The sequence below is a fragment of the Oncorhynchus mykiss genome, chromosome 21, assembly GCF_013265735.2.
Source record: "Oncorhynchus mykiss isolate Arlee chromosome 21, USDA_OmykA_1.1, whole genome shotgun sequence".
Taxonomy (NCBI): Eukaryota; Metazoa; Chordata; class Actinopteri; order Salmoniformes; family Salmonidae; genus Oncorhynchus; species Oncorhynchus mykiss.
The window spans coordinates 35,239,469-35,259,724 of NC_048585.1; the positions used below are offsets into that span (position 1 = coordinate 35,239,469).

General features: G+C 42.7%; 1 protein-coding gene across 1 annotated transcript in view; it reads left to right on the forward strand.

Annotated features, from left to right (window-relative positions):
• Positions 1-20,256, forward strand: part of LOC110500296 (ankyrin repeat and BTB/POZ domain-containing protein BTBD11-A) — a 196,431-nt gene that overhangs the window by 168,099 nt on the left and 8,076 nt on the right. Inside the window, exons 9-15 of the mRNA XM_021577600.2 lie at positions 11,739-11,965; positions 12,354-12,532; positions 14,702-14,804; positions 15,320-15,422; positions 15,866-15,947; positions 16,194-16,262; positions 17,410-17,523. Of these exons, the coding sequence (XP_021433275.2) occupies positions 11,739-11,965; positions 12,354-12,532; positions 14,702-14,804; positions 15,320-15,422; positions 15,866-15,947; positions 16,194-16,262; positions 17,410-17,523 (877 nt within the window). The remainder of the gene's footprint in view (positions 1-11,738; positions 11,966-12,353; positions 12,533-14,701; positions 14,805-15,319; positions 15,423-15,865; positions 15,948-16,193; positions 16,263-17,409; positions 17,524-20,256) is intronic.

The window sequence follows — 20,256 nt, forward strand, 5'->3', positions numbered from 1 at the left end:
GTAAGTAGTCGCTTATGGATAGGATGTCAGTCAGCTGTTGAAAGGCTCTGGCTAGTATTAGCCAGCTAGACGGATGATATAAGAAGCTAACATTAAACGGAGCCTACCTTAGGAGGAGCAAAAAAAGAGGCTACTAAGTTCTCATAATAACTTTGCTTTACAGAGGGTAGGCTTCTGAGATAGACAGTGATGTGGCACTCAGTGGTGAGGCTGAGGCAACCTACAATGCGTGCAGGAGGAAGCAGAGGAGATAGAGAGGTTAGTTCAGTGGTTCCAAAACTTGGGGTCGGGGCCTATCATGCCAAATATTGTCCCCCAGGCCAAAGTGTCCCCCCCTCTGCATCACAATGGGATTTGATAAACTCTTAGCGTCTGTTGCTATATTAACAGTGTGATGACCTAATGATTCAAACTTTGCAGATCATTATAGCCTAAATTACTTTTTTTTCATCATCGCTATGCGAACAAGGCTGATTTTCCGCAACAAAAAAGTTTTGTTTAGCTAAAATGAAAACATTACTTCGATCTACCTTGTTAACCAGGGATGCAAACTGGTGAGGGCCCCCCAATTTTTTTTTTGCACTGAAACATGCAAAAAATCCCTGCTGCAGGTTTTTAACTAATTACACAGCAAAGAATATGATCTAATGTACATGACAAGTCTCTGTGTGTAAAATAAAAAGTGGTTAATGTGAAACTAACTCACAGCTAAAAAATAGACAAAGAAAGCAGTCCAATGTTATTTGTTGCCTAGACTTTACTGCAAATGACACTCAAGTCTTGAGAAAAAACAATACAACAATATTGCAGTTAGTCATGAAAGCCTTTATAATATAACACTTGTGACCACACATATCTAAATATTCCACCTGGGAAAAACATCTTAAAGTAGAAATAGAATAAAACAAACAGCAATTCTATTTTTTGCTCGATTAAAGTATAGTGTCCACTATAGTAGACATTAATCAAGTGCAAAAGGCTACATGTGTGCAAAAATAACGTTCACCGAGTAAATAAATGTAATAATCCCCCCTCACACACACACCAGTGTTACTGTCAAGTTCAACACAACAAAGGCAATATCTTTGGGCAACACTACATATTGTTACATAGTATACTTTCTGCCTGTGGACATCTGTTCTACAATGTACCAACAGAGCATGATACCCTTTGTTGGAGATACTTGATCTCTTTTCTGGCAGAGAGCACACCTGGCATACCCCTTTTTATCCACTGTATTGAAAAGGTGAGAAAGGGGGGAAAGTGCGTAGTCACCATAGTGGCATCCAGTTTAAGCCAGGCCCAGCTCCAGCTACACTTGATCCCTGAATCCACTTGTTTAACAAGCAATGCCTCATTTACACCTAATTCTCTTATTCTGAAAACTAACCACATACTGTAGAGGGAAAACATTAATTCACAGATAGTAGTTAGTTAGTTAACGTTTCACACAGATTGCCAGGAGCCATCCCTGGTTAACATTACAACATGAAATCCATGTCTCGGAAATGGTAAAGATATTGTGTAATCTGCTTGACACAGTTATTTACCTTACAGATCACAAAGTTAACTAATTTCCACTCCATTCATATGTAAATCCATTTGATTCATACACTGGCTTGTCTGGCTGTTATGTTTTTATTTTAACCAGCCCTTTCCTTATCTACACTGAAATAGTATAACTTCAGTAGTCCTCTAATATGATTCCGTCTTTTCTATCTCGTATAGCTCATGAGTATACGCTTGTGGTGTACTATTGAGTACACAAATGCTCTGCAACAAAGCTTTGTTAGGATCCAACAAGCTTTCTATGCCCTTAACCTTGTTCTGAACACCTCCAAAACAAAGGTCATGTGGTTTGGTAAGAAGAATGCCCCTCTCCCCACAGGTGTGATTGCTACCTCTGAGGGTTAAGAGCTTGGAAGTATGGTTAGATGGTACACTGTCCTTCTCTCAGCATAAATCAAAGCTGCAGGCTAAAGTTAAATCTAGCCTTGGTTTCCTCTATCGTAGTCGCTCCTCTTTGACCCCAGCTGCCAAACTAACACTAATTCAGATGACCATCCTACCCATGATAGATTACGGAGATGCAATTTATAGATCGGCAGGTAAGGGGGTTCTAAATGTTCTTTACCATTCGGTCATCAGATTTGCCACCAATGCTCCGTATAGGACACCACTGCTCTCTGTACTCCTCTGTAAACTGGTCATCTCTGTTTACCCGTCGCAAGACCCACTGGTTGATGCTTATTTATAAAACCCTGTTAGGCCTCACTCCGCCCTATCTGAGATATCTACTGCAGCCCTCATCCTCCACATACAACACCCGTTCTGCCAGTCACATTCTGTTAAAGGTCCCCAAAGCACACACATCCCTGGGTCGCTCCTCTTTTCAGTTTGCTGCAGCTAGCGACTGGAACGAGCTGCAACAAACACTCAAACTGGACAGTTTTATCTCAATCTCCTCATTTAAAGACTCAATTATGCACACTTTACTGACAGTTGTGGCTGCTTTACGTGTGTATTGTTGTCTCTACCTTCTTGCCCTTTGTGCTGTTGTCTGTGCCCAAACATTTTTGTACCCTGTTTTGTGCTGCTGCCATGTTTTGTTGCTACCATGTTGTTGTCATGTGTTGCTGCCATGCTATGTTGTTGTCTCTCTTCATGTAGAGTTGTGTTGTCTCTCCTTTTGTGATGTGTATTTTGTCCCATATTTTTATGCCCTCGTCACCGCAGGAAGCCTTTTGATTTTTGGTAGGCTGACTTGCTGGTTAACTAAAGGTTAAATAAAAAGGAAATAAAAAAACTACATTCGCTACCAGTCAATTTTTTTTGAATACCTACTCATTCAAGGGTTTTTCTTTATTTTTACTATTTTCTACATTGTTGAATAATAGTGAAGACGTCAACCCATGAAATAACACATAGCATGTAGTCATGTAGTAACCAAAAAAGTGTTAAACAAATCAAAGTATATTGTATATTTGAGATTCATCAAATAGCCACCCTGTCACGACTTCCGCCGAAGTCTGTTCCTCTCCTTGTTCGGGCGGTGCTCGGCGGTCGACTTCGCCGGTCTTCTAGCCATTGCAGATCCACTTTTCATTTTCCATTGGTTTTGTCTTTGTTTCCCACACACCTGGTTTTCATTTCCCAATTACTGGTCATGTATTTAACCCTCTGTTTCCCCCATGTCTTTGTGTGTGATTGTTTATTGTTAAGGTCGGTATGTTTCCGTCTGTTTTTCCAGGTGCTGTTTCACCCGTGTATTGTGGCAACCGTTATTGTTCGCACATTGGTACAGTGCCTTGCGAAAGTATTCGGCCCCCTTGAACTTCGCGACCTTTTGCCACATTTCAGGCTTCAAACATAAAGATATAAAACTGTATTTTTTTGTGAAGAATCAACAACAAGTGGGACACAATCATGAAGTGGAACGACATTTATTGGATATTTCAAACGTTTTTAACAAATCAAAAACTGAAAAATTGGGCGTGCAAAATTATTCAGCCCCTTTACTTTCAGTGCAGCAAACTCTCTCCAGAAGTTCAGTGAGGATCTCTGAATGATCCAGACCTAAATGACTAATGATGATAAATACAATCCACCTGTGTGTAATCACGTCTCCGTATAAATGCACCTGCACTGTGATAGTCTCAGAGGTCCGTTAAAAGCGCAGAGAGCATCATGAAGAACAAGGAACACACCAGGCAGGTCTGAGATACTGTTGTGAAGAAGTTTAAAGCCGGATTTGGATACAAAACGATTTCCCAAGCTTTAAACATCCCAAGGAGCACTGTGCAAGCGATAATATTGAAATGGAAGGAGTATCAGACCACTGCAAATCTACCAAGACCTGGCCGTCCCTCTAAACGTTCAGCTCATACAAGGAGAAGACTGATCAGAGATGCAGCCAAGAGGCCCATGATCACTCTGGATGGACTGCAGAGATCTACAGCTGAGGTGGGAGACTCTGTCCATAGGACAACAATCAGTCGTATATTGCACAAATCTGGCCTTTATGGAAGAGTGGCAAGAAGAAAGCCATTTCTTAAAGATATCCATAAAAAGTGTTGTTTAAAGTTTGCCACAAGCCACCTGGGAGACACACCAAACATGTGGAAGAAGGTGCTCTGGTCAGATAAAACCAAAATTGAACTTTTTGGCAACAATGCAAAACGTTATGTTTGGCGTAAAAGCAACACAGCTCATCACACTGAACACACCATCCCCACTGTCAAACATGGTGGTGGCAGCATCATGGTTTGGGCCTGCTTTTCTTCAGCAGGGACAGGGAAGATGGTTAAAATTGATGGGAAGATGGAAGGAGCCAAATACAGGACCATTCTGGAAGAAAACCTGATGGAGTCTGCAAAAGACCTGAGACTTGGACAGAGATTTGTCTTCCAACAAGACAATGATCCAAAACATAAAGCAAAATCTACAATGGAATGGTTAAAAAATAAACATATCCAGGTGTTAGAATGGCCAAGTCAAAGTCCAGACCTGAATCCAATCGAGAATCTGTGGAAAGAACTGAAAACTGCTGTTCACAAATGCTCTCCATCCAACCTCACTGAGCTCGAGCTGTTTTGGAAGGAGGAATGGGAAAAAATGTCAGTCTCTCGATGTGCAAAACTGATAGAGACATACCCCAAGCGACTTACAGCTGTAATCGCAGCAAAAGGTGGCGCAACAAAGTATTAACTTAAGGGGGCTGAATAATTTTGCACGGCCAATTTTTCAGTTTTTGATTTGTTAAAAAAGTTTGAAATATCCAATAAATGTCGTTCCACTTCATGATTGTGTCCCACTTGTTGTTGATTCTTCACAAAAAATACAGTTTTATATCTTTATGTTTGAAGCCTGAAATGTGGCAAAAGGTCGCAAAGTTCAAGGGGGCCGAATACTTTCGCATGGCACTGTAAATAAAATAAATACAGTAGGGAAAGAGGTAGTTGTTTGGGATAAATTATAGGTGGGCTATGTACAGGTGCAGTAATCTGTGAGCTGCTCTGACAGTTGGTTCTTAAAGACAGAATGGTGTCGTCTGCGTAGAGGTGGATCAGAGACTCACCAGCAGCAAGAGCGACCTCATTGATGTATACAGAGAAGAGAGTCGGTCCAAGAATTGAACCCTGTGGCACCCCCATAGAGACTGCCAGAGGTCCGGACAGCAGACCCTCCGATTTGACACACTGAACTCTATCAGAGAAGTAGTTGGTGAACCAGGCGAGGCAATCATTTGAGAAACCAAGGCTGTCGAGTCTGCCGATGAGGATGTGGTGATTGACAGAGTCGAAAGCCTTGGCCAGATCAATGAATACGGCTGCACAGTAATGTTTCTTATCGATGGCGGTTAAGATATCGTTTAGGACCTTGAGTGTGGCTGAGGTGCACCCATGACCAGCTCTGAAACCAGATTGCATAGCAGAGAAAGTACGGTGAGATTCGAAATCGTCGGTAATCTGTTTGTTGACTTGGCTTTTGAAGACCTTAGAAAGGCATGGTAGGATAGATATAGGTGTGTAGCAGTTTGGGTCAAGAGTGTGTCCCCCTTTGAAGAGGGGGATGACCGCAGCTGCTTTCCAATCTTTGGGAATCTCAGAGAGGTTGAACAGGCTAGTAATAGGGGTGGCAACAATTTCGGCAGATCATTTTAGAAAGAAAGGGTCCAGATCGTCTAGCCCGGCTGATTTGTAGGGGTTCAGATTTTGCAGCTCTTTCAGAACATCAGCTGACTGGATTTGGGAGAAGGAGAAATGGGGAAGGCTTGGGCGAGATGCTGTGGGGGGTGCAGTGCTGTTGACCGGGGTAGGAGTAGCCAGGTGGAAAGCATGGCCAGCCGTAGAAAAATGCTTATTGAAATTCTCAATTATGGTGGATTTATCAGTGGTGACAGTGTTTCCTATCTTCAGTGCAGTGGGCAGCTGGGAGGAGGTGTTCTTATTCTCCATGGACTTTACAGTGTCCCAGAACTTTTTTGAGTTAGTGTTGCAGGAAGCCTCCGAGCAGCGAGGAGACTGAACCCTCGGCAGGCAAGGTGGGCCATGTTTTTGACCCATTTTGTGTTTACCATTTCCTACAGACCAGGCTACCAGAATGTGAAGTCAGACGCATTGTCCCGACTGTATGACACAGAGGAGTGCCCCATGGAGCCCACTCCCATACTCCCCTCCTTGTGCCTGGTGGCTCCGGTAGTGTGAGAGCTGGACACGGACATTGAGCAGGTGTTACGTGCAGAGCCCGCTCCCCTCCAGTGTCCCGCTGGCGTCTGTACGTCCTGTCTGCTGTTCGTGACCGGTTTATCTATTGGGCCCACACATCACCCTTCTCTGATCATCCTGGGATCGGTCGGACAGTGCGCTGTTTGAGCGGGAGGTACTGGTGGCCTACCTTGGCTAATGACGTGAGGGTTTATGTGTCCTCCTGTTCGGTGTGCGCCCAGTGTAAGTCTCCTAGGCACCTGCTCAGAGGTAAGCTACACCCCTTACCCATTCCACAGCGGCCTTGGTCGCACCTGTCAGTGGATTTTCTGACTGATCTTCCACCTTCACAGGGTAACACCGCGATCCTAGTCGTTGTGGATCATTTCTCTAAGTCCTGTCGTCTCCTCCTTCTGCCCGGTCTCCCTACGGCCCTACAGACTGCGGAGGCTTTGTTTAGGCACGTCTTCCGGCACTACGGGGTGCCTGAGGATATAGTGTCTGATCGAGGTTCCCAGTTCACGTCTAGGGTCTGGAAGGCGTTCAAGGAACGTCTGGGGGTCTCGGTCAGCCTTACTTCAGGGTTTCACCCCGAGAGTAATGGGCAGGTGGAGAGTAAACCAGGATGTGGGCAGGTTTCTGCTGTCCCATTGCCAGGACCGGCCGGGGGAGTGGGCAGCGTTCGTGCCCTGGGCCAAGATGGCACAGAACTCGCTTAGCCACTCCTCCACTAACCTCTCTCCCTTCCAGTGCATACTGGGGTACCAGCCGGTTCTGGCGCCTTGGCATCAGAGTCAGACCGAGGCTCCTGCAGTGGACGACTGGTTCAGACGCATAGAGGAGACATGGGAAGCTGTCCGTGTCTGTGTTCACCGTGTCAAAAAGAGAATGCAGACCGCCACCGCAGTGTGGTGTTCACACCGGGGGACCGGGTCTGGCTCTCGACCCGAAACCTGCCCCTCCGCCTGCCCTGACGGAAGCTGGGTCTGCGGTTTGTGGGGCCATTTAAAGTCCTGAGGAGAGTGAACAAGGTTTGTTATATGTTACAGCTTCCCCCCGATTACCGCATTAACCCCACAGGTCCAGGAATGGCTGAAGAATTGCAACATTTGCCTAGAACTAACACTACAGATAGCAATACTGGGTGATTTGAAAAGCCATAGTCAATCAATCAACAATGTAATAATTATTTTAGCAATTTTTTTTATTTTTTTTATTTTTTTTATTTTTCCTGTGTTCATTGACTACACCTCAGTGGTCAACACTATTGTGCCCACAAAGCTCATCACTAAGCTAAGGACCTTGGGACTAAAGACCTCCCTTTGCAACTGGATCATGGACTTCCTGATGGGCAGCCCCCAGGTGGTAAGGGTAGGAAACAACACATCTGCCACGCTGATCCTCAACACAGGTGCCCCTCAGGGGTGCATGCTTAGTCCCTTCCTGTTCTCCATGTACATACATGACTGCATGGCCAGGCAAGACTCCAACACCATCATTAAGTTTGCTGACGACACAACAGTAGTAGGCCTGATCACCGACAACGATGAGACAGCCTATAGGGAGGAGGTCAAATACTTGGCACTGTGGTGCCAGGACAACAACCTCTCCCTCAATGTGAGCAAGACAAAGGAGCTGATTGTGGACTACAGGGAAAGGAGGGCCGAACAGGCAAAAAGTCATACAGCTGCACTATTGAGAGCATACTGACCGGTTGCATCACAGCCTGGTTTGGCAACTGCTCGGCATCTGCCAAAAGGCACTACAAAAGGGTAGTGCATATGGCCCAGTACATCACTGTTGCCAAGCTTCCTACCATCCATGACCTATAGACTAGGCGGTGTCAGAGGAAGAACCAAAAAATTGTCAGACTCCAGTCACCCAAGTCATAGACTGTTCTCTCTGCTACCACATGGCAAGCGTTACAGGAGCATCAAGTCTAGGACCAAAAGGACTGCTGAATTATTCAAATGGCCAACTGGACTATTTGAATTGACACACACCCCCCTCCCTTTGTCACACCTGTCTTTGTTTTTACACTGCTGCTAATTTATCTATATATAGATACTTTACCCCTACCAACATATAAAAAATAACTTGACTAACCTGTACATTGACTTGGTACCAGTACCCCCTGTATATAGCCTCATTATTGTTATTTATTTTACTATTTTTACTATTTTCACTTTTACGATCTTTGTCCCCATGTGCAGTTGCAAACCGTAGTCTGTATTTTTTATGGTGGTTTTGGAGCAGTGGCTTCTTCCTTCATGAGCGGCCTTTCAGGTTATGTCGATATAGGACTCGTTTTACTGTGGATATAGATACGTTTGTACCTGTTTCCTCCAGCATCTTCACAAGGTCCTTTGCTGTTGTTCTGGGATTGATTTGCACACTTCACACCAAAGTAAATGAATCTCTAGGAGACAGAACGCGTCTCCTTCCTGAGCGGTGTGACTGCTGCGTGGTCCCATGGTGTTTATACTTGTGTACTATTTTTTGAACAGATGAACATGGTACCTTCAGGCATTTGGAAATTGCTCCCAAGGATGAACCAGACTTGTGGAAGTCCACAATTTCTTTCTGAGGTCTTGGCGGATTTCTTTTGATTTTCCCATGATGTCAAGCAAAGAGGCACCGAGTTTGAAGGTAGGCCTTGAAATACATCCACAGGCACACCTCCAATTTACTCAAATGATGTCAATTAGCCCATCAGAAGCTTCTAAAGCCATGACATTATTTTCTGGAATTTTCCAAGCTATTTAAAGGCACAGTCAACTTAGTGTATGTAAACTTCTAACGCACTGGAATTGGGATACAGTGAATTTTAAGTGAAATAATCTGTCTGTAAACAATTGTTGGAAAAATTACTTGTCATGCACAACCGACTTGCCAAAACTATAGTTTGTTAATTAAATGAAAAACAGATGTTTGTGTTGTGGGATTTAAAATACAGCTTCATGTCTACAGTCCTGTGTGGTGACCAAGGCCTACCTTCAGGAATTCTTCCTTCATGACCCGATGGAGGGCTTTACAGGTCTCCATAAAAATCTTGGACACAGTGCACACAATCCTGTACTGGAATCTGTGGGATTCTTCATGAAAAAGACAAACATTTAGAAAACAAAACAATCATGTAAAATTGTTATGATATAGGCCTACACACCCATTGCCAAAAAATTGTCTCATCTTGGAGTCCTGCATTCTGATGAGTCTCACCATCCCCAGCAGGAAATCAAATGTGTCTGAGGTCATCCGCTGCAGCTCCCTGAACCCTGTCCTATCATGCATCTATTATCGGGGGTGGAGCCTATAGGTGAAGGCAGAGCACAATGTAGCCCTATTAGAGCTAAATATCCTGAATCAGATCATTCTATTTACATGCAACAATAATTCTTATGAATTTGTATTGGTGCTACAGCCATAACAACAACAAAACAATAACAACCCTTCATTGGTTATGTAAGTGATATTAGGACATACTACATGCACTGTATGAAAAACATCAATTAGTACCCTAGCTAGCTGTGCTGATTGGGCATTACTTTCCTCCAACTCTCTCTGCAGAACATACAACCCAAACTGTCCTCGTCTCACCAACCATGGCCTCACCCAAATGTCTTATTTTTCTGGCCAGCTGCTCTTCACTGTCAAACTCCATATTTGTTTTGCCACTGTCTGGCTCGTGACAAACTCCTGTTTTGTTTTCGTGCTATAGCATGGTATCGAGAATCCTCGGGACCAAGTGAAGAATCTTGTAGTATGTGACACCCAGTCTGTGACAGATCATTTAGTGTGCGCACCACTATGTTGGCAAGACAAAAAATTACAGGAAAGACAGTAATTTACTAAGAGACGCTCAGCGATATTTTGTGTAGTGTTCACCCGGCTTTAGAAGGGTTCTATGTTAGAACCCTTCTTGCCTTACAAAGAATCCTTCTTGCCTTCCAAACTATAGGCAAATATCCCTTAATTCCAAAAGTGTTTTTTCAGATGAAAACTATTCTTGGTAGAACTCCATCCCTTTGCAAATAATCATTTTGGAACCCTTTTTTCTAAGAGTGTACAAGCCATACATACCGGCCATACCTTTAAAACAGGATTGTAACTAATTGTAGGGTGTTTTTCCAATGTTGTTGATCATAGCGGTACAAATTCTCATTAAGTCTGCAGTATATAATTTGTGACCCAATATGAAGAGAATGTTGAAATTTCCATGTCCCAGGTAGCTGGGTTATACTGTAATGATCACTTGACCTGTGTTTGCATTATGTTTGAGTTTGACAGCTAACACATGCAGAATGTGATTGTTGTTTAGCTCTGGTGTTCTGGAGGGTGAGACAAGGGCGGGACAGGGGCGGAACGGGAGGTTAGATATCGTCACGCATCCTCGGCCTAGAAAAGAAACTCCAACACACTGGAGTGTTCTTGATGAAGTTATATTGGGACTGAAACATTGGAGAAAAGATCCATTAAATCTGTGGAGCATTAAAACCTGTTACGGCTTGGGGTTCCGCTAGCGGAACATTTCGACAACATCCAGTGAAATTGCAGAGCGCAAAATTCATTGTTTTTTAAATTCGAAATATTAAACTTTCATACAATCACACATGCAATACATCAAATTAAAGCTACACTTGTTGTTAATCCAGGCAACGTGTCAGATTTCAGAAAGGCTTTATGGCGAAAGCAAACCATGCGATTATCTGAGGATAGCACCCCACAAAACAAACACATGACATTCATAAACATCACCAACAGTCCTTTTGTTCAATAAATTCTATCGTTATATTCCCAAAATGTCAATTTATTTGGCGCGCTTGATTCAGAAAAACACCGGTTCCAACTCGACCACCATGACTACAAATAATCTAATACATACCTGTAAACTTATTTCAAAAACGTTTCTAATCCAACTTTCAATCAATCAAATTTAAGACGGAATAAACTGTGTTCAATTGCCGCTAAAATGAAAGTGTAGCGAGTTTAGTTCGCGCGCACCAAATAAAAAAAGGACACCAGGCTAGACCCTCGTTCTGAACAACCGTACTTCTTCTTTTCTCTAAAGAAAAACATCAACAAATGTCTAAAGACGGTTGACATCTAGTGGAAGCAATAGGAACTACAACCAATTGCCACAGAAATCTAGGTTCCCATAGAAAACGCATGGAAACCACAGTTACCTAAAATGTTTTTATCCTGGATGGATTTTCTCAGGTTTTCGCCTGCCATATAAGTTGTGTTATACTCACAGACATTATTATAACGGTTTTACAAACTTTAGTGTTTTCTATCTAAATCTAATTATATGTATATCCTAGCTTCTGGGCCTGAGTAGCAGGCAGTTTACTTTGGGCATGCTTTTCATCTGGACGTGAAAATACTGCCCCCTAGCCAGAAGAGGTTTTAAAGATCACCCGTGTGTTGGGGTTTCTTTTCTACTCAGCTTACCGTTTTTCTCCTTGCATCTGGTAGAATGATAGGTGTGTGAGTTATAATATAAATCCAACATTACAAACCTCCCCCTTTTAGAAATGTATTCCGGAAGCTTCTGTCTCATGGAGAGAAAGAAAAGGATGACTTCCTCTCCCTGGAGGAGATCCTGGCCAAGAGCTCGGTGCCCGGGGAGAAGAAACCTCCCCAGGCCGTCGGGACCCTCCAACGAACAGGAAAGGCCAAACTGAGGGCCCTGAGAGAGGCCATGTACCATAGCACTGAGCACGGCCATGTGGACATCACCATAGACATCCGCAGTTTAGGTCAGAGTTAACATGCACTCACCCCGCGCCAAACACTATATGTCAAACACTTTAAAAAAGTGCGGCAATCATCACCTATCAAAATAATGCTAATGCACTGCCATCATACAGTATAGTAGACATTCACTGATTAGGTGAGTCCATGGACTGTACAAGACCACCATAGATATCCACAACTGAGGGCCAATGGAAAAACTGCCCACCACTCCATATACACCACAGACAGCAACAGCTGCACTTTAAGCTCATCCATCACCATTATAGAGTGAGGCAGGCATGGTCAGTGCTTTAGCCATTTTTGATCTAATTGCTTTTCCTGCTGGTGTAGTAGCTAGCAGCTACAGTATTTACTTTTTTGTTATTTATTGATTGCTGCTGGTCTTCCCAGGTGTCCCCTGGACCCTGCACACTTGGCTGGAGTCTCTGCGCACCTGTTTCCTGCAGCACCGGCGCCCACTGATCCAGGGTCTGCTCAAGGACTTCAGCTGCATCCAGGAGGAAGAGTACACTGCGGAGCTCATCACCCATGGCCTGCCACTTATGTTCCAGATCCTCCATGCCAGCAAGGTGATGTGATTGTGTGTCCTCCCCAATTTAAGGCTCTGGAATTCCCTGTCCACCGTGGTCATGTTCATTAGGGACCAAACAGAAGAAAACAGACTGAAACAGGGAAGGACTACGTGGACTTTTCCAATAAGAAACTATTTTTTCATTTTTAGTTTCCAAAATGTTTTATAAAAAATGTTTCCGTTTTGTGTCCATGTGACCAGGAAAAATTCCAGTCACTAGTTCTGTGCAGTCTGACTTTTTCCTGTAGGTCACGTGGCCAGGAAAAACTTAGGGTCCTACCTCCTTTCATGGCACATGTTTCTATTAACATTTCTTGTTTTTCTTACCCATCACTTGCTTTTTTACAGTACAAATTCCAATATTGTCCTGTTGCAAGTCTGTCTCAATCATTTACTTTCTGACTTTTCTTAATTTGCATCTTCGTATGATATATTTTTTCCCAATGTACATTACCAGTCAAAAGTTTGGACACACCAACTCATTCAAGGGTTTTTCTTTCTTTTTACTATTTTCTACATTGTAAGAATACCAAGTCCATATTTTGTCAAGAACTGCTCAAATAAGCAAAGAGAAACGACAGTCCAATTGAGATGGTTTGGGATGAGTTGGACCGTAGAGTGAAGGAAAAGCAGCCAACAAGTGCTCAGCATATGTGGGAACTCCTTCAAGACTGTTGGAAAAGCATTCCAGGTGAAGCTGGTTGAGAGAATGCCAAGAGTGTGCAATGCTGTCATCAAGGCAAAGGTTAGCTACTTTGAAGAATGTCAAATATAAAATGTGTTTTGATTTGTTTAGCACTTTTTTTTGGTTACTACATGATTCCATGTGTGTTATTTCATAATTTTGATATCTTCACTATTATTCTACAATGTCGAATATAGTAAAAATAAAGAAAAACCCTTGAGTGATTAGGTGTGTCCAAACATTTGACTGGTATTGTATGTAGCAGCTTTGATATGTTCTTCAATCTGTATCATTATATTCATGCATGAATTGCAAAACATTCACCGCTATGGCCTTCTATTTAAAACTTCTTGTGACTCCCAAACCCGCATGCTGGAGCGTAGACTAATTAGCATAACGCAACGGCATAACGCCTGAACCTAATTAGCATAACGCAACGGACATAAATATCCCTAGAAAATATTCCTATTCATGAATATCACAAATGAAATATATTGAGACACAGCTTAGCCTTTTGTTAATCACCCTGTCATCTCAGATTTTCAAAATATGCTTTACAGCCAAAGCTAGACAAGCATTTGTGTAAATTTATCGATAGCCTAGCATAGCATTATGCCTTATGCAGCAGGTAACCTTGTCACGAAAATCAGAAAAGCAATCAAATTAAATTGTTTACCTTTGATGAACTTCAGATGTTTTCACTCACGAGACTCCCAGGTAGACAGCCAAAGTTCATTTTTTCCCTAAATATTATTTTTGTAGGCGAAATAGCTCCGTTTGTTCTTCACGTTTGGCTGAGAAATCGACCGGAAATTGCAGTCACGAAAACTGCGATATCGACAGAAACATGGCAAACGTTTTTTATAATCAATCCTCAAGGTGTTTTTCTAATATCTATTCGATAATATATCCGTCGGGACAATTAGTTTTTCAGTAGGACCGATTGGAGTAATGGCTACCTCTGTATTTTACACGAGAATCTCTCTCGGAGCAACCATGTGACCACTTACGCAATGTGGCCGCCTACGGCTATTCTTCAACAGCAATGCGTAAAACTACGTCACAATGCTGTAGACACCTTGGGGAATACGTAAAAAGCGTAAGCTCGTTGATGGCATATTCACAGCTGAATAGGGACTCATTGGAACGCAGCGCTTTCAAAACCTGGGGCACTTCCGGATTGGATTTTTCTCAGGCTTTCGCCTGCAACATCAGTTCTGTTATACTCACAGACAATATCTTTACAGTTTTGGAAACGTTAGAGTTTTCTATCCAAAGCTGTCAATTATATGCATATTCTAGCATCTTGACAAAATATCCCATTTAAAACAGGAACGTTTTTTTTCCAAAAATGAAAATACTGCCCCTAGAGTTGCAACAGGTTTTAATAACTCTTCTTACAGCAGTACATAACTGCCCTTTTTCCAAACATTTCCCATGTCCATTTATGTCTTCTCATCTCCCTCTTTGCCTGGCCTGCAGAATGAGGTGATCAGCCAGCTGTCTGTGATTTTCTCCCAGTGCTATGGGCCCTTCCCTATCCCCAAACTCACTGAGATCAGGAGGAAGCAGACCTCGAGACTTGGTGAGCAAAGGAAGGTGTTGCTCCTGAGTGGAAACGGTTTGCACCCACGCCATGCATGTTCAGAAAGGCAGCAGAAGCAGCCGTTACTTGCCTCCCTCTTTGTGTTTGTGGTGCCTCTAAAATGTGCTTAAATGTGATGGGATGGAGGAGTGGCCCTATAGAAATTGCAATAATAATTTGTCTTCATTCATCATTAACAGTGTAGAATGAAATGGAAGCTTGAAAACTAGAGCTTGAAAATGATTGTTCTGCTATACTGTACGTTGGCAGTTGAAGTTGTATTCCACACATTTGTGTTTGTGTCTCTAGCACCATCGAGAGTGCATATAGATTTTGAATTATCGATGGGCTGGTGTTGATGTGTTCTAGTTACTTGACCTTGATCTAATATGTTCAGCGTTGTTAATAAAAGTCAGCATTTGCTACAATGTAATTTTGTAATTACAACTATAGAGATAAATATAACACAGTGTTAAAAGTGGACAAATGTTGTAATTATCCTTCACTTCTTTCAGACCCCCACTTCCTCAACAACAAGGAGATGTCTGATGTAACATTTCTGGTGGAAGAAAAACCCTTCTATGCACATAAAGTCCTGTTATTTACTGCTTCAGCCAGGTGATGAAAAATGCTTGAACATGATAATCTGTGAAATACTTGTATGTTGGAATTGAACAATAAAACATTTTTATTAAAAAAAATGAGAAAAATAATGCTTGAACAATTAGAATGCCCCCAAACTATTTTTTCTAACAATGTTTTTTCAGAGGTGGTTATAAATCAATTATTTCACGTGCATGTTAGGTTATATATGTTCATAAGAGTGACAAAGACATGTCATATGCAAAAATTGGTGGGTAAACGCTGATCGTTGTTGGCGGTGAATAAAGTAACGCTCCCTATACTTTCAATGCATTTTTCTGCAAAAGATGCTCATGCAAAATAGAAGAAGGTGTTTACCAGTACAGCACTGGTCTCATGTCACTAATGCAGACTACGACATGCTCCTTTTGTTTTCTGACAACTTGTCTTCCCCACCTTTCTTTAATTATTTCATACAGGTTTAAATCCCTGCTCCAAAACAGACCAGCAGCAGAGAACACCTACATTGAGATCAGTCATGTCAAGTACAACATATTCCAGGTAGCCTACTGTATGTACTACTGTAACTAGGTTGCAGTAAATGGGTTAATAGTAATGTGTTCATAGTTCAACTGGGATTCGCACCACAGGAAAAACAAATGTAAAACTCCGGAGCTTTCTATATTTTTGAAATGCTATAGGGTGACATACTGTATATAAGTATTACCCTACCAGTACCAGTAATTCAGTTAGGCTGTTCTTAATGTGTTGAGAGGCTTGAGTCATAACAACATTCCTCTTTTACAGTTGGTCATGCAGTACCTGTATTGTGGAGGCACTGAGTCCTTGCACATCATGAATACTGAGATTATGGAGGTAAGAATTACTTTTTTTAATATATATTTTATTTCAATGACAATGCAGCCATACTTGTCACACAATAATTCTCAAACAATTACACTGACAGAGCAGGTTTGCAAATCATACATACTGTACATACTGTGCCATGATTATTATCTATGCGTCTAAATTGCAAAATTACATTTTGTTTTGTGTTTTGTATTACCGATTTTGTGAATGACACTTAAATAAAATACACTATATATACAAAAGTATGCGGACACCCAATAAAATTAGTGGATTCAGCTATTTCAGCCACACCAGTTGCTGACAGGTGTATAAAATCGAGCACACAGTCATTCATTCTCCATATACAAACATTAGCAGTAAAATGGCCTTACTGAAGAGCTCTGTGACTTTCAACGTGGCACCGTCATAGGATGCACCTTTCCAACAAGTATTTTTGTAAAATATCTGCCCTGCTAGAGCTGCACCGGTCAACTGTATGTGCGGTTATTTTAAAGTGGAAACGTCTAGGAGCAACAACGGCTCAGCCGCATAGTAGTAGGCCACACAAGCTCACAGAACGAGACTGAAGTGTGTAGTGTGTAAAAATCATCTGTCCTCGGTTGCAACACTCATTACAGAGTTCCAAACTATCTCTGGACGCAACTGTTAGTCGGGAGCTTCATGAAATGGGTTTCCATGGGCGAGCAGCCACATACAAGCCTAAGATCATCATGCGCAATGCCAAGCGTCGGCTGGAGTGGTGTAAATTTGGATTTGCCGGATGCAAGGAGAACGCTACCTGCCCTAATGCATAGTGCCAACTGTAAAGTTTGGTGGAGGAGGAATAATAGCATGGGATGGTTTTTCATTGTTCTGGCTAGGCCCCATAGTTCCAGTGAAGGGAAATACAATGGCATTCTATATGATTCTGTCCTTCAAACATTGTAACAACAGTTTGGGGATGGCCCTTCCCTGTTTCAGCATGGCAACGCCCTGTGCACAAAGCGAGGTTCATTACAAAAATGTTTTTTGAGATCGGTGTGGAAGAACTTGACTGGCCTGCACAGAACTCTGACCTCAACCCCATCAAACATTTTTTTCATGTCATTACCCAGAAAGTCCAACCAACTTCTCACTGTGTGTGTTTCTGCTCTCTTTTCCCTCTCTTCCACAGCTTCTGTCTGCAGCAAAATTCTTTCAACTAGAGGCCCTTCAACGACACTGTGAGATTATCTGCTCCAAGAACATTGCCGTGGAAACCTGTGTAGACATCTACAAACACGCTAAGGTGAGAGGAAATGGGAACAAGCCAACGTATACCGTTCAAAATGTTTTCTAAAATGAGTTGAAATTGAAAAAACATTTGGTGTTCACAGGTGTATTAGTTTGTTTAAAAACTGCACAGGACCAAGGGAAACATTTTTTAATTTAAATTGAGTCATAAGTCATTAAAGTCATAAATGTCCAAATTAATGTGGTTGGAGGCAAGTGATTCTTTAATCTCACCTGTGATAAGTGTCAGGTGCCTACAGGATAAAAATTGCCATTCAACCAGTTTCAAAAGGAGAAGACAGAATATTTTGCTCCATTGCACATTTTAAAATTGTACATTTGTAACACATGAAGCTGTGGAAGAATAAAAGGTGCTAAGTTGAACCTAAAGGGTTCTTCGGTTTGTCCCCTTAGGGGACCCCTTTTTGGTGCAATGTAAAACCCTTTGCAGAGGGTTCTAGCTAAAACCTTGTACACCCAAGTACTTCTCTGCAGCTGCCACTACAAAGTACACTGCTCAAAAAATAAAGGGAACACTAAAATAACACATCCTAGATGTGAATGAATGAAATATTCTTATTAAATACTTTTCTTTACATAGTTGAAGGTGCTGACAACAAAATCACACAAAAAATATCAATGGAAATCAAATTTATCAACCCATGGAGGTCTGGATTTGGAGTCACACTCAAAATTAAAGTGGAAAACCACACTACAGACTGATCCAACTTTGATTTAATGTCCTTAAAACAAGTCAAATGTAGGCTCAGTAGTGTGTGTGGCCTCCACGTGCCTGTATGACCTCCTTACAACGCCTGGGCATGCTCCTGATGAGGTGGCGGATGGTCTCCTGAGGGATCTCCTCCCAGACCTGGACTAAAGCATCCACCAACTCCTGGACATTCTGTGGTGCAACGTGGCGTTGGTGGATGGAGCGAGACATGATGTCCCAGATGTGCTCAATTGGATTCAGGTCTGGGGAACGGGCGGGCCTGTCCATAGCATCAATGCCTTCCTATTGCAGGAACTGCTCACACACTCCAGCCACATGAGGTCTAACATTGTCTTGCATTAGGAGGAACCCAGGGCCAACCGCACCAGCATATGGTCTCACAAGAGGTCGGAGGATCTCATCTCGGTACCTAATGGCAGTCAGGCTACCTCTGGCGAGCACATGAAATGCCACCCCACACCATGACTGACTGACCCACCGCCAAACCGGTCATGCTGGAGGATGTTGCAGGCATCAGAATGTTCTCCACGGCGTCTCCAGACTCTGTCACATCTGTCACATGTGCTCAGTGTGAACCTGCTTTCATCTGTGAAGAGCACAGGGCGCCAGTGGCAAATTTGCCAATCTTGGTGTTCTCTGGCAAATGCCAAACATCCTGCACGGTGTTGGGCTGTAAGCACAACCCTCACCTGTGGACGTCGGGCCCTCATACCACCCTCATGGAGTCTGTTTCTGACTGTTTGAGCAGACACATAAACATTTGTGGCCTGCTGGAGGTCATTTTGCAGGGTGCTCCTCCTGCCACAAAGGCGGAGGTAACGGTCCTGCTGCTGGGTTGTTGCCCTCCTACGGCTTCCTCCAAGTCTCCTGATGTACTGGCCTGTCTCCTGGTAGCGCCTCCATGCTCTGGACACTATGCTGACAGATACAACAAACCAAAACTTTTTTTTACCTTTATTTTACTAGGCAAGTCAGTTAAGAACAAATTCTTATTTTCAATGACGGCCTAGGAACAGTGGGTTAACTGCCTGTTCAGGGGCAGAATGACAGAATCACCTTGTCAGCTCGGGGATTTGAACTTGCAACCTTTCAGTTACTAGTCCAATGCTCTAACCACTAGGCTACCCTGCCACTTGTGTGGGGTTGTAGACTCCGTCTCATGCTACCACTAGAGTGAAAGCACCGCCAGCATTCAAAAGTGACCAAAACATCAGCCAGGAAGCATAGGAACTGAGAAGTGGTCTGTGGTCACCACCTGCAGAACCACTCCTTTTTTTGGGGGTGTCTTGCTAAATGCCTATAATTTCCACCTGTTGTCTATTCCATTTGCACAACAGCATGTGAAATGTATTGTCAATCAGTGTTGCTTCCTAAGTGGACAGTTTGATTTCAAAGAAGTGTGATTGACTTGGAGTTACATTGTGTTGTTTAAGTGTTCCCTTTATTTTTTTTGAGCAGTGTATATTTTCTGTGATTTACATTCCATTTCTGCAGGACGGTTGATAACCATGGCAATGAATGCTAAGAAGCCAACATTACTGAAACACAAATTCGTATCACTCTGTATTATCCAAGGCCTACTACTCCTCCTACTCACCCTTGAACCAAGGCCTACTACTCCTCCTACTCACCCTTGAACCATCACCCTATACTCTCTTCACTGACTCAGCATATGACACCTTCTGTTCTACTCTGACCCTGGCAATCTCAATCTCTCTCATACCGGACACTTCTGATCCCCAGCAACATGGACACCCCCACAATTGAGACACAGTTTTTACACCAATACTACACATTCCTTTGTCCCATGCCCTCCTGCACACTTGACACATCTCTGCATTTCCCTCCTACACACTGCTGCAACAAATGTATACACATTGTGAAAGCCCTTCAAGGTACAATGTTTTTGTTATAATGTCTTCATTTAACTTTTAGTGACATCACAAAATAGACATTAATCTTCCACATTCCATCTCTCATCATTACCAACATTCGGAGGATGAAAAATATTGTCCC